General features: G+C 46.7%; 1 protein-coding gene across 1 annotated transcript in view; it reads left to right on the forward strand.

The window, feature by feature from the left end:
* GLP2R (glucagon like peptide 2 receptor) overlaps window positions 1–13,747 on the forward strand; it is a 135,418-nt gene that overhangs the window by 32,567 nt on the left and 89,104 nt on the right. The window contains exons 5-6 of the mRNA XM_039501579.1: window positions 12,546–12,652; window positions 12,898–13,054. Coding sequence (XP_039357513.1) covers window positions 12,546–12,652; window positions 12,898–13,054 — 264 coding nt within the window. The remainder of the gene's footprint in view (window positions 1–12,545; window positions 12,653–12,897; window positions 13,055–13,747) is intronic.

Genomic DNA, 13,747 nt, shown 5'->3' on the forward strand with positions numbered 1-13,747 from the left:
TGCTATGATAGTCCAGACAGGACAGTAAGGAGTGTGGAGGAGAGGAGCCCAGCATCCCTCTGCTAGTCCAGGGGCAATTGAATCTTTTTTTTACACATGAAGGGTGGGGGCTGACAGAGCTCAGCCCCCTGTTGCTATGACGACGATGGTTAACAGCCATACTGCACCATCTACCAGGAAAAATTAGGGCCAGGCACCCTTGATAGACCTCACCGATGCTAGTCTGCATGGTTACCAGTCCTTTTGCACTGCCCCATGTGCCAATAGGCTGATGATGAGGACGGATACCAGTCATTTTGTACCATCAGCCACCCATGGCGGGGGGGAGCAAGGATGTTGGTGTTGAGTGCTGCAGCATCGGGTCTATCTGCAGCATTCAGTAAAGATAGGGTGACATGTTAAAGAGTCAAGAGAGGATTGTTTTCCCTTTCACTTCTCGGGGTGGGTGGGGGGGTGCGTAAATTGCCGAGCTATGCCCTGACCCACCGCGGACACTGTGTTTGACCCTAGAAGCATTTGGAGCTCAGCCAAGAATGCAAATACTTTTCAGAGACTGCAGGAACTGTGGGATAGCTTGAGTCCTCCAGTCAATGAGCGTCCATTTGATTCTTTGGCTTTCCGTTACGTTTGTCACGCAGCAGCGTGCTGAGCCCCTGCTATGACGTCTGTCTGGAGATTTTTTAAAAATGATTTTGAATTTCGTCTTCTGTAATGGAGCACTGATAGAACAGATTTGCCTGCCCTTACAGCAATCACATCCGCATGGTCCATGCGGGAGCTCTTTCTTTATTTTGATTTTTAACTGCATCGCCACACGTGATGATCTGAGCTCCACGCTAGGCAAACAGGAAATATTCAAAAGTTCGCGGGGCTTTTCCTGTCTACCTGGCCACTGCATTCGAGTTCAGATTGCTGTCCAGAGCGGTCAGTGGTGCACTGTGGGATACCGCCCGGAGGCCAATACCGTCGATCTGCGGCCACACTAACCCTAATCCGATATGGTAATTCCGATACTAGCGCTACTCCTCTCGTTAGGGAGGAGTACAGAAACCGGTTTAAAGAGCCCTTTATACCGATATAAAGGGCCTCTCAGTGTGGACGGGTGTGGCGTTAAATCGGTTTTACGCTCCTAAAACCGGTTTAAACGCCTAGTGTAGACCAGGCTTAACAGTGTCTGCTCACATACCCAGGTCTGTTTTTTGTGCTTCTCCTGACCTGAAACCTTTCCTATTTTCCTTCTTCCACCCTTCTCACTTCCCAGGCCCTGGCTTTTATTCTTCTGTTCTGGTATTTTATCACCTTACCTCTGCTCTCAGCACCAGTTCAACCCCAGCTCAGCACCTTGATTCTTCTCTTTCTTTAACAGCTTTTTCCAACTGCCCACTTTGGGTAGATTCTGAGACCACCCCCCAGCTTGATCTGCCTTCTCGCTGGCTGTTTCTCTCTCCAGAACAGCATTATATGCTGCTCCATCACAGCTGCACGTGCTAGTGCCTGGGCCAGGGTTACTACAAATCCTGTCAATAGCAGAGAGCAATATTATCACAGTGCAGAGCGCGTCTTAACGTCCTCTCGCTTAACGTTGTTTCGATCTTACGTCCCTGCTCAATTACAGAATATGCTCCATTTAAAGTTGTGCAATGCTTCACTATAACGTTATTTGGCTGCCTGCTTTGTCCACAGCTGGCAGCCCCCCAATCAGCTTCCCTATGCCCCCCGCCTTCAGCACCTCCTGCCCACTGGCAGACTGCATGGATCAGCACCTTTCCCCTCCTTAACCCACCTCCTGCCCAAGGCAATCAGCTGGCTTGCAGTGTTCAGGAGGGAGGGGGGAGGAGTGAGGACATGGCGCACCTCCCCCCTCCCTCTCCTGCCTCCTGCCCACAGCAATCAGCTGGTTTGCAGCATTTGGGAGAGAGGGGGAGCCTGTGCCCTGTGTCCTCACTCCTTCCCCCTCCCTCCTGCCTCCTGAATGCTGCAAGCCAGATGATTGCCGGGGGCAGGAGGGAGGGGAGAGGAGCGAGGACGGGGTGTGCAGAGTAAACGGGGGGGGGGGAAGAAGAGGTGGGTTAAGGGTGGGAGCTTGGGGGAATGGGTGGCATGGGCAGGCTGAGGGCAAAGTAGGGGAAGCTGTCGCTGCTGCTGCTGCACAACATGCTTCTCCCAGCCTACAGCACCTTCAGCCTCCTTGCCTGCCTCATAGTCTCCAGTGCCAGTGGGCTGTGCCTGTGTGGGGTGAGGTGGGGGCACCTCCCAACTATAGTACGGTCCTGTACAGTCTGGAAAAAAAATTCCCTGGGGAAATTGGATTCGCTTAACATCGTTTCACTTAAAGTCGCATTTTTCAGGAACAGAACTACAATGTTAAGTGAGGAGTTACTGTACCTTGACTTTAGCAAAGCTTTTGATACGGTCTCCCACAGTATTCTTGCCAGCAAGTTAAAGAAATATGGATTGGATGAATGGACTATAAGGTGGCTAGAAAGCTGGCTAGATCATCGGGCTCAACGGGTAGTGATCAATGGCTTGATGTCTAATTAGCAGCTGATATCAAGCAGAGTCCCCCAGGGGTCTGTCCTAAGGCTGGTTTCATTCAACATCTTAATGATCTGGAGCAGTGGTCCCCAACGTGCCCACGTCGAAATGTCAACAAGTGATATCATCAAATTTCGGCAGGGACGCCTCTCGATGACGCCGCTTGCCGTCAAGTGATGAAATTCGGGTATGACACCTCTCGATGAAATTTGGTGGCATTTCGGCGGGTGCTCCACCGCCGCAGTGGTCCTTCGTCTGGCGCCCGCCAGACGAAAAGGTTGGGGACCACTGATCTGGAGGATAGGATGGCTTGTACCCTCAGCAAGTTTGCAGATGACACTAAACTGGGAGGAGTGGCAGATACACTGGAGGGTAGGGATAGGAAACAGAGGGACCTAGACAAATTGGAGGACTGAGCCAAAAGAAATCTGATGAGGTTCAGCAAGGACAAGGGCAGAGTCCTGCACTTAGGACGTAAGAATCCCATTCACTTCTACAGCCTGGGGACTGACTGGCTAAGCGGCAGTTCTGCAGAAAAGGACTGGGGATTAAAATGGACAAGAAGCTGGATATGAGTCAGCAGTGTGCCCTTGTTGCCAAGAAGCTAACGGCAGTAGGAGCAGTGGTGAGCTGCAGCCGGTTCGCACCGGATCACGCGAACCGGTTGTTAAATTTAGAAGCCCCCTTTAGAACCAGTTGTTCCTGGAGGAACTTTTAAATTTAACTAAAGCTCTAGCAGCTCTCTACCCTTCCCCAGCCCCAACTCACCTCACTCCACCTCCTCTGCTGAAGCTCCTCCGGCTTCTCCTCCCCCTCCCCAGCTTCCCGCGAATCAGCTGTTCGCGCAGAAAGCTGGGAGGGCTGAGAAGCAAGCAGCGCTTCCACCAGGTGAGCGGGGGTGCCAGCGGGAGGAGGGCTCCAGGCGGCGCGCTGCTGGGGAGGTCGTAGCGAGACTCTGGGGTCGGGCGGCGCAGCTCCTGCCCCCAGGGTCCAGCTGCGACCTCGGCCGGGCAGCACAGCTCCTGCCCGGGTCCGGCCCCCGCGTCCGGCCGGGTTGGCGCGGTTCCTGGCCGGTTCCTGGCTGGATCGGCGCGGTTCCTGGCCGGGCCCGGCCGAGCGGTGCAGTTCCTGGCCGGGCCCGGCCGGGCAGCGCGGGTCCGGGCCGGGTCCTGGCCAGGTCCGGGCGGCGCGGGTCCTGCCCGGGCGGCGCGGTTCCTGCATGTGAGCTGGGGCAGGGTGGGGCGCGATGAGGACTCCAGGCACCGCCCGGCCCTGCTCCAGCCACTGCCCGGCCCCGGCCCCAACTCCGGCCGCACGGCGCAGCTCCGACCCTGGCCCCGACCCTGGCAGGGGTAAGAGGCCAGGGCCAGGGCCGGGACTGGGGCGGGGGAGGTGGGGTTGGATCGGGCAGCGGTTCTGGGGGGGCAGACAGGGGATGGGGAAGCGGGGGTTGGGTAGGTGCCGCGTGGGAGTTCCTGGGGTCTGTTGGGATGGTGGTGGATGGAGTCAGGGCAGTCAGGGGACAGGGAGCGGGGCAAGTTTGGCAGGGGGTGGGGTCCTGGGGGGGAGTTAGGGTAGGGGGGTCTTGGGAAGGAGTGGTCAGGGGACAAAGAGCAGGGCAAGGGGGGGTTATGGGTTGTGGTTTCTGAGGGGGGGGCAGGACGTGGGTGGGGGGTGTACTCACTGGGCAGTTCCCTACTGGGTCTTCGGTGGTGGGTCCTTCAGCCGCCGGATCCGTGCCGCCGAAGACCCAGTAGGGAACCGGTTCCTAAGATTTTGGCAGCTCATCACTGAATAGGAGCATTGCCAGTAGATCGGGGAAGGTGATTATTCCCCTCTATTTGGTATTGGTGAGTCCTTATCTCGAGTATTGTGTCCAGTTTTGGGGCCCCCACTACAGAAAGGATGTGGACAAATTGGAGAGAGTCCAGCGGAGGGCAACAAAAATGATTAGGGGGCTGGAGCACATAACTTATGAGGAGAGGCTGAGGGAACTGGGATTGTTTAGTCTGCAGAAGAGAAGAGTGAGGGGGGTTTGATAGCTGCTTTCAACTACCTGAAGCGGGGTTCCAAAGAGGATGGAACTAGACTGTTCTCAGTGGTGGCAGATGACAGAACAAGGAGCAATGGTCTCAAATTGCAGTGGGGGAGGTCTAGGTTGGATATTAGGAAAACCTATTTCACTAGGAGGGTGGTGAAGCACTGGACTGGGTTACCTAGGGAGGTGGTGGAATCTCCATCCTTAGAGGTTAAGTCCCAGCTTGACAAAGCCCTGGCTGGGATGATTTAATGGTGGTTGCTCCTGCTTTGAGCAGGGGGTTGGACTAGATGACCTCTTGAGATCTCTTCCAACCTTAATCTTCTGTGATTCTATGATTCTATGCTGTACACTTGCTCTGCTCTTGGCAAGTGTTTACTGGATCTCCCCTGGGTACTTGTCTTCATTGCTTGCACTGATTCACTGTTCACAGTAGGATGCACTTGCTCTGATATACTGTCCTCTGATCCCTGTTTCTGCTCCTGTTCATCCTGGTTCATCTGTACCTGCTCCTTCTGTTTCTGCTGGACCTGCTTTTACCTGGCTGCAATATCAACTGGTTGGATCAGATCCACGGCTAGTATCAACCAACAGCAGAGAAATCAACCTTTTTTTTTTTTCATCTAATTCAGAGGTGAAAAACTTCTACACCCATGTTGTCAGCTCATTCTGTTCCTTGGTGCTGGATCTTGTACTGCTGCTGCTGTGTGGCAACATGGGAGTGGAGTTCTAAAGACAGTATGCTGGGAACCTCCAGCACCCACATTGCTTCCTGCTGGCTCTATTGCTCCATTATCCCTATCCTATTTTCCTCTCACAAAGTGGCAGATGTATTTTCTTCTGCATCACGGAAAAATACCAGAAAGCATATCATGGCAGGCTCCACCACTATGACCCCTTAAGGGTATGGTCACCAACTTGAGCTAGTTAGACACAGCTATATGACAATGATGAAGGTAATAACATCCAAGCGAATGCACTTGAATCATCAGTGGAAACAGTGAAATTGCTCAGAAGAAGATATGATTACCAGGCTGGACAATAAATCACTGCAATCCAGATAGGGGTTTGGTGAGTAGTGTGTACATGTCATAGAATTATAGATTATTAGGGTTGGAAGGGACCTCAGGAGATCATATAGCCTCAACCCCTGTGCTTGGCTGTGAGCCCCAACTGAGATGCATGGCTTCGAGCCCTGACCCCTGTGTGGAGCTGCGGGGCTACAAGCCCTGACCCCTGTGGGGAGCTGCAGGGCTATGAGCCTTGATCCAGGTGCGCAGCTGTGAGCTGTGAGCCCCGACCCCGACAAGGATGTGTGGCTGCAAGCGCTGACCCCTGCGCTGGGCTGTGAGCCCCGACCCTGACCCCTGCACCGGGCTGTGAGCCCCGACCCCGGCGCGTGGCTGTGAGCCCCAACCCCAACAGGGACCCGTGGCTGTTAGCCCCCAACTCCACTCTACCTCCAGCGCTGCTCCACCTCCAAAGAAAGGGCACCAAATAGAAGTTTGCCCAGGGTGCCATTTTTCCTCTGGCTGGCCCTGGTACTGAGACATTAGAGGGCTTGAGTCGCAGCTGAACAAATACTAATTAACAGTCAGACACACAAGTGCAAACTTTCTCCTGAAAATAATGGCCACTTGTACTGCTAAAACTGCTAAAAAACGAAAGTATCTCGAGTCTTACATTAAATTTGGTTTTACCTGTATCATCACCTCTGGTATTGAAAAACCGCAATGTCTCATTTGCTGTGAAGTTTTGTGTGCTGAATCAATGAAACCATGCAAACTGCAGCGACATCTTGAAACTAAACATCCTGAGCATAAAAATCAAAGCATGGATTTTTTCAAACACAGAGAAGCAGCAGCAAAGAAGGCCAGGCTTGATGCTGATGGAAGTTTCCGACAGCAAACGTCCTCAGCTGTGGAGGCCTCTTATGTTGTGTCACTGTGAATTGCCCATACCAAAATGCCACATACAGTAGGTGAGGGGCTTATTCTGCCAGCATGCAAAGATATTGTGGCACTTATAGTGGGAAATTATACTGCCAAAAAACTGAATATGCTTTCTATGTGTAATGATACTGTGAAACGCAGAATATGTGAGATGTCTGAAGATATCAAAAAACAAGTAGTGCACGAAATTAAACATTCTGCTTTCAGTATTGTGATAGACCCAGGCCAGTTGGGAACAGCAGAGTAATAGAAGGGAGATCTACTGGCCACTAGATAAGCAGTTTTCTGTTCCCCGAGTGACCAGAGCAGGGGCTGCTCCAGGCTAATGAGAACACCTGACTCCAATTAACCTGCTAAGAGTCAGGTGAGGCTGTTAAGCACCTGACTCTAATTAAGGCCCCTCTGATGCTATAAAAGGGCTCACTCCAGTCAGGCCAGGGAGCCAGAGGAGAGGAAGTGTGTGTGAGGAACTGGGAGCAAGAGCATGCAAGAAGCTGAGAGTGAGTAGGCATACTGCTGGAGGACTGAGAAATACAAGCGTTATCAGACATCAGGAGGAAGGTCCGGTGATGAGGACAAAGAAGGTGTTGGGAGGAGGCCATGGGGAAGTAGCCCAGGGAGTTGTAGCTGTTGTGCAACTGTACCAGGAGGCACTATAGACAGCTGCAGTCCAGAGGGCCCTGGGCTGGAACCCGGAGTAGAGGGTGGGCCTGAGTTCCCCCAAACCTCCCAACTCCTAATCAAACACAGGAGGAATTGACCTTGACTGTGGCTTCTACCAGAGCGGAAGGTCTCTGGGCTGTTTCCCGACCCACAGGGTGAATCTGTAAGGCGAGCAAATCCACCAATAAGCACAGGACCCACCAAGGTAGAGGAAGAACTTTGTCACAGTTGTTCAGCCTGCAACTTGATGAAACTACTGATGTTTCTCACTACGCACAACTGATAGCATTTGTACGGGGATGTTAAGGATGAGTTCTTATTCTGTGAACAACTTGAAACAAGCACAACAGCACAGGACATTTTCAATAAGGTAAATGCCTTTTTCAAAAGCAATGCCATTGAATGGAAAAATCTTTGTGGTATCTGAACCGATGGTGCTCCAGCAATGATGGGTGCATGGTCTCGCTTTCAGCAAAAGGTAAAGTGTATCTCACATAATGTGATTGTCACTCATTGTGAAATCCATCGTCAAGTCCTAGCTGCAAAGACATTGCCAATATGCCTTAATACTGTGGTGGATGTTGTTATATGAGCAGTGAACAACATTAAAGCTCATGCTCTGAATTGTCATCTCTTTTGAGAGCTCTGCAATGAAATGGGTGGTGAATATGAAGTTCTGCTTTTCCACACTCAAATCCGATGGTTTTCTAGGGGAAGGGCATTAAAGCGCGTTTCTATACTTCATGAAGAGATGGCAGAGCTTGTTTCTATTTTTGCAGGAAAAAAACTGAACAAAATGTTCAGTGACAAGAAATGGCATCTCTGCTTGGCATACCTAGTTGATATCTTTGGTAGCCTTAATGATCTCAATCTGTCACTTCAGGGAAAACGTTCAACATTAATAGACCTGACTAATAAAATCAAAGCCTTCCAGACGAAGTTGAATCTGTGGTGCAGGAAGCTGGACTCAGACAGATACAGCATGTTTCTGAAACTTTCCATGTTCAGCAAGGAGGAGGAAGTTAACATTGATAGTGCTTTCAAATCAGCGATCAGTGAACATTTGAGAGCCCATCACGAAGAGTTCTCACACTACTTCCAAGCGCTACCAGAAGCACTTCATTCCCTGGTGAAGAACCCTTTCAGTGTGACAGCTGAGCAGTTATCTACTGATGATATTCACACACGAACAGTTCGTCGACATGATCAATGATGATGAAGTGAAAGAAAAATTCACACAGTGACCTCCAAACCAGTTCTGGTGCTCAGTTGCCAGTGAATACCCATTGGTGTCTGAAATGGCCCTGAGAGTCCTTCTGCCATTTCCCACTACCTACGAATGCAAGTGTGGATTCTCCAGTCTTCTCACAATAAAGACGAAATCTCGAAACTGGCTCAATGTGAAGGATGACATCAGATGTGCCCTTTCTAAAACAACACCAAGAATAAAGTTTCTTGTGTCAAATAAACAGCATCATCCATCTCACTGATTTGTGGCTGCTTCGGGTCATTAATTGCTGTCAAGTATTAAAATAAAATTCTACTTTTCCACTTGTATTTAATTTGGTAAAAATGTGCTTTCGTCTGAATTTTAAAAGCAATGAAAAAAGGTAAATTCATTGTAAGCAATAGGGTTTAAATTTAGAATTTTACATAGTGTTAAATATGAAAAATGTGTTAATTTCTAAGGGGGGGTCACAGTCAGAGGCTTGGTGTTCAAAAGGGGTCACCGGTACAAAAAGTTTGAGACCCACTGGCTAAGCAGCATTAGCTCCCTCCCACTTCCCCTTCCTGTGGCCAGGAAAGGGGAAACGTCCTCAAACAGAAGTGGCCAAGCTCTGTTTGGAAGTGGTGGCCGCATGGCCAGCCAGGAGCTGCAGAGAAGCTGAATGCAAAGAGGAACCCCCCAGGAATTGTGTGCAGAGCTATTTGGCACCGGCTGTGGCTGCTGGATGTGGCAGTTGGGTATGGGTCTGTGTGAGACTTATGGGGGAACAGCAAGGGCTGGGTGGAGAGCCAGTGCAGAGCAGCCTCAATCAGAGACAATAACAGCCTGTCTTGGAAAACCTCAAGCGTCTATTTACTTGAATAAAGACTGGACTGGAGAGAGCACCCCAGCCACTAGGCCTGAAGAATCCTGACTCTCAGTTGGACTGTCCCAGGGACGCAAACATTTACCATTATTGCTCACTTTGGAGTGTAACCATTTAAGCCTCTGTACCTGAGGTATTTCCCCTTTCCTGCCAAACCCAAATAAAATAGCCTTTCACTTACCATGTGTCTGAGTGGTTACTGTGACCCATCAGCTAATGCCCACAACACCTGGCTGCCAAAGCACTGCACCACTTGCAGTAGACCTGTAACACTACTGGCACCTTAGGAGTTTGGTATAATTTATTGAGCATCTCCAATAATTACAAAACACATCAGAAACAGGCAAGAAAGAAATAAAATGTTAAATGAAAACATAAAAGGAAAATTGGTGCTCACTGGTTTCTGCTCAGATGTCCTGTTCCATATCACTTGACGTGCTCACTCACTTTTTCCTAATATCCAACCTAAACCTCCCCCACTGTAACTTGAGACCATTACTCCTTGTTCTGTCATCTGGTACCACTGAGAACAGTCTAGATCAGTGGTTCCCAAAATGGGGTTCGTGAACCCCTGGAGGTTCACAAAATATTACAGGGGGTTCTCGGGAAAAAATTACGTAATGGCGGACAGAGCTGTTCCTAGGGACCTTGGGCAGCACGGGGCCAGCAGCCTGGAGCCCCTAGACTTCCAAGAGCTAATCATATCAAACCAAACATATCTATCACACTGAGATTTAAACTTCAAGACTCCTTATATTAAATGGAAAGGGAGGTGGATATTTTTTTTGCTGTTTTTAAAATTAAATAGGCAGCTAGCACTGTTTTTAAAATGATTATGAAGAACAAGTTGAAGCTTTGTTGTAATGTGCGTTGTTTGCCTAGACTGCTCAAGACCTGAATGCTTGTGTAGGAGGAACTCTTTGAGTTGGCTTCTTAAATACCTTCATGCTGTTTCACATCTGATACTCCTTGATGAAAAATAGGAGCCTTGTCTTATAACAGGCTTATTCAAAGTGATACATGCTACGAAAGTGAGATCTTGGAATAGTGTTGCCGTTTTCATAACGTAATTAAAGTACTGTAATGATAAATAATGTGTAATAAGCATGTCATAAAAACAAATTTTATATTTCCAAGATCACTGCTTTTATAATTTATACTCAGGTAAAGGAGGAAATCCCAGGAAATATTCATTTTTAGGGGGGGGCGTTCGTGAGACTTGACATTTTAATGAAAGGGGTTCACAGATTGTTAAAGTTTGGGAACCACTGGTCTAGATCCATCCTCTTTGGAACCCCCTTTCAGGTAGTTGAATTAAATTGTCCCCTCCAGAGCTTTGTCAAGCCTGACCTTAAAAACCTCTAAGGAAGGAGATTCCACCACCTCCCTAGGTAACCCATTCCAGTGCTTCACCACTCTCCTAGGGGAAAAAGTTTTTCCTAATATCCAACCTAAACCTCCCCCACTACAACTTGAGACCATTACTCCTTGTTCTGTCATCTGGTACCACTGAGAACAATCTAGATCCATCCTCTTTGGAACCCCCTTTCAGGTAGTTAAAAGCAGCTATCAAATCCCCTCACTGGCTTCTCTTCTGCAGACTAAACAATCCCAGTTCCCTCAGCCTCTCCTCATAAGTCATGTGCTCCAGCCCCCTAATCATTTTTGTTGCCCTCCGCTGGACTCTTTCCAATTTTTCCACATCCTTCTTGTAGTGTGGGGCCCAAAACTGGACACAGTACTCCAGATGAGGCCTCACCAATGTCAAATAGAGGGGAATGATCACATCCCTCGATCTGCTGGCAATGTCCCTACTTATACAGCCCAAAATGCCGTTAGCCTTCTTGGCAACAAAGGCACACTGACTCATATCCAGCTTCTCGTTCACTGTAACCCCTAGGTCCTAGCCATTTGATCCCTAGTCTGTAACAATGAATGGGATTCTTCTGTCCTAAGTGCAGGACTCTGCATTTGTCTTTGTTGAACCTCATCGGGTTTCTTTTGGCCCAAACCTCTAATTTGTCTAGGTTCCTCTTTATCCTATTCCTACCCTCCAGCGTATCTACCACTCCTCCCAGTTTAGCATCATCTGCAAACTTGCTGATAGTGCAATTCACACCATCCTCCAGATCATTAATGAAGATATTGAACAAAACCGCCTCCAGGACCGACCCTTGGGGCACTCCGCTTGAAACCGGCTGACAACTAGTCATGGAGCCATTGATCACTAATTCATCCTTATTTTCATCTTGAGTTTAGAAACAAAATCTATGTAAGTGGTGCTGAAAAATGACTGCACATGATAGACCTGATTTTCAAAACTGCCCACCCAAAAATGCATGTTTAGTTGTTAGCCCATTTTTCACAAATGGTTATTGTGCTTTAGGTAATTTCAAATGAGTAATTAGAGCTGGTTGAAACTCAGAATTTCTGTTTCACAGGAAATTTCAATGCTTCAAAATGTGTTTCATTCTGAATCAGAGCAAAACAAATATTTAGAATTGTTCTACAAGATGAAAATTCTGGGAAAAAGGTTTGGAAATTTCAAACTTTAGATTCAAAATTATTTTTTTCCATTTTTAATTACTTTTATTGTGTTTATGTTATCTTGCAATCATATTTTTCAGATATTGAAAGAAGCTTGCTGCTCTAATTAGTACACTGAGTGCTTATCTTCTTTTCTTCTTCAATTTGTGAAACTGTTTCCTCACAAGATGAACAGGAGACATTTAAAAAAAATTACACAGGAATTGTCATCAAAATTGCTCTGATTTAATGAACAATTTTAGTTTAAATTGTTTTTGGATAGAAAACTGTTTTGATGAAAAATTTCTGCCCAGCATTAATAGTTATGAATTTATTTGGCTATCTTCATACCCTAGATCCCAATTTGCATATGTAATCATGGTGGCTGTTGGCAGAAATTAGACTCACAGTAGTGCATACACAATTTTCAAAATTAGACCCTAGGTGCCTATTCCAAATATTAAATTATTTCAATTTTTAAAACCTGCTAATTATATCTGGCTTTCCATAGTGGTTCCCACCTGTTGATCTCACAGGTGTTACTGAGGACGGTCATTTACACATAGGGAAACTGAAGTTTGGAGCAGTTAAATGACTTGCCCAAGGACACACAGCTGGGTAGGACAAATAATAGAACCCTAATGTCTTAACTCCTAGACCAGTGCCCTATCTGCTAGGCCAGGCTGACTCCCACACTTGTGCGATTTATTTATTTTTCTCTGTTGTTCCTATGATTAGGAAGAAGAACACATGTTACTTTCCACCCTACAGTTACTGTACACCGTTGGATACTGCTTGTCTCTCATTTCCCTTGTATTAGCTCTGCTTATACTTCTGCTCTTCAGGTTAGTGCCAATCAACATTACTACAACATGTCTTGTATTCTGGAATTTAACAACATATGGATTCTTTTTTCAAGTAACTAAACTTATAATTCCATGTCAGATGTAACTATATACATTTACTATGCAAATGTAATTCTTGAGCAATATCTGTTGATGGCAATAATATGAATACAATGATATTGTTCATAATGAAATTTATTCTAAAGGATTCATAAAAGAGGACATTTCTTTTTGTACTTCCACAGAAAACTTCACTGCACTAGAAACTACATCCATATAAATTTATTTGCTTCCTTTATACTGCGAGCCACAACAGTTCTTATAAAAGATATCGTATACCATAATACTTATTCAAAAAGACCAAATAATGAAACTGGATGGATTTCCTACTTCAGTTCTGAGGTAATTCTATTTTAGTTCATTGTTAATAGTATAATTTGTGCTGCAAAAGTTAAAGTTGCAAAACAGTTTCCCTTAGGAAAACAGGTTTTAGATGCTAAGAGGTGAATTATAAAAATTGAAATTTTGCAGGAAATAGCATTCATGGAGTATTAGGGTAAAATTCTGAATCAGAATAGATTTTTATTTGATTTAGATATGATCATAAGAAAAATTTATAGTAAGCACACTGTGCTGGTTAATAGTGTTGATAGTTGTCATCTAGAGACCTTGAATAATGCATAACAGCAATTTTATTAAGCTTGCAATATTAGGAGCGAAACTGTATATTTCTACTTGCTTGTATATGGCATTCTTTGTATTTACTTAGCGCTTAGATATACACAATACTTGTACATTAAAAAAGCTTTGTTGTACAACAGTTAAGATTGCCTGTCAAATAACATATTCATAAATTCTAAGGCCAGAAGGGACCATTTTGATCATCTGGTTTGACCTGCATAGAAATTCCCTCAAACAATCCCTGTTTGAACTAGATAGATAGATAGATAGATAGATACCTGATATGAAACCACACAAAGAAAGAAATGAAAAATTAACAGTCTAAGAGCCTGTCTACACTGGAAGGTTTTGCCAATTCTATACCAGTCTATTTAAATAATCAAACCTTTCCCTGCCCCAGTGCAGACACAGTTA

Source organism: Mauremys reevesii, linkage group 15, assembly GCF_016161935.1.
Source record: "Mauremys reevesii isolate NIE-2019 linkage group 15, ASM1616193v1, whole genome shotgun sequence".
Classification (NCBI taxonomy): domain Eukaryota; kingdom Metazoa; phylum Chordata; order Testudines; family Geoemydidae; genus Mauremys; species Mauremys reevesii.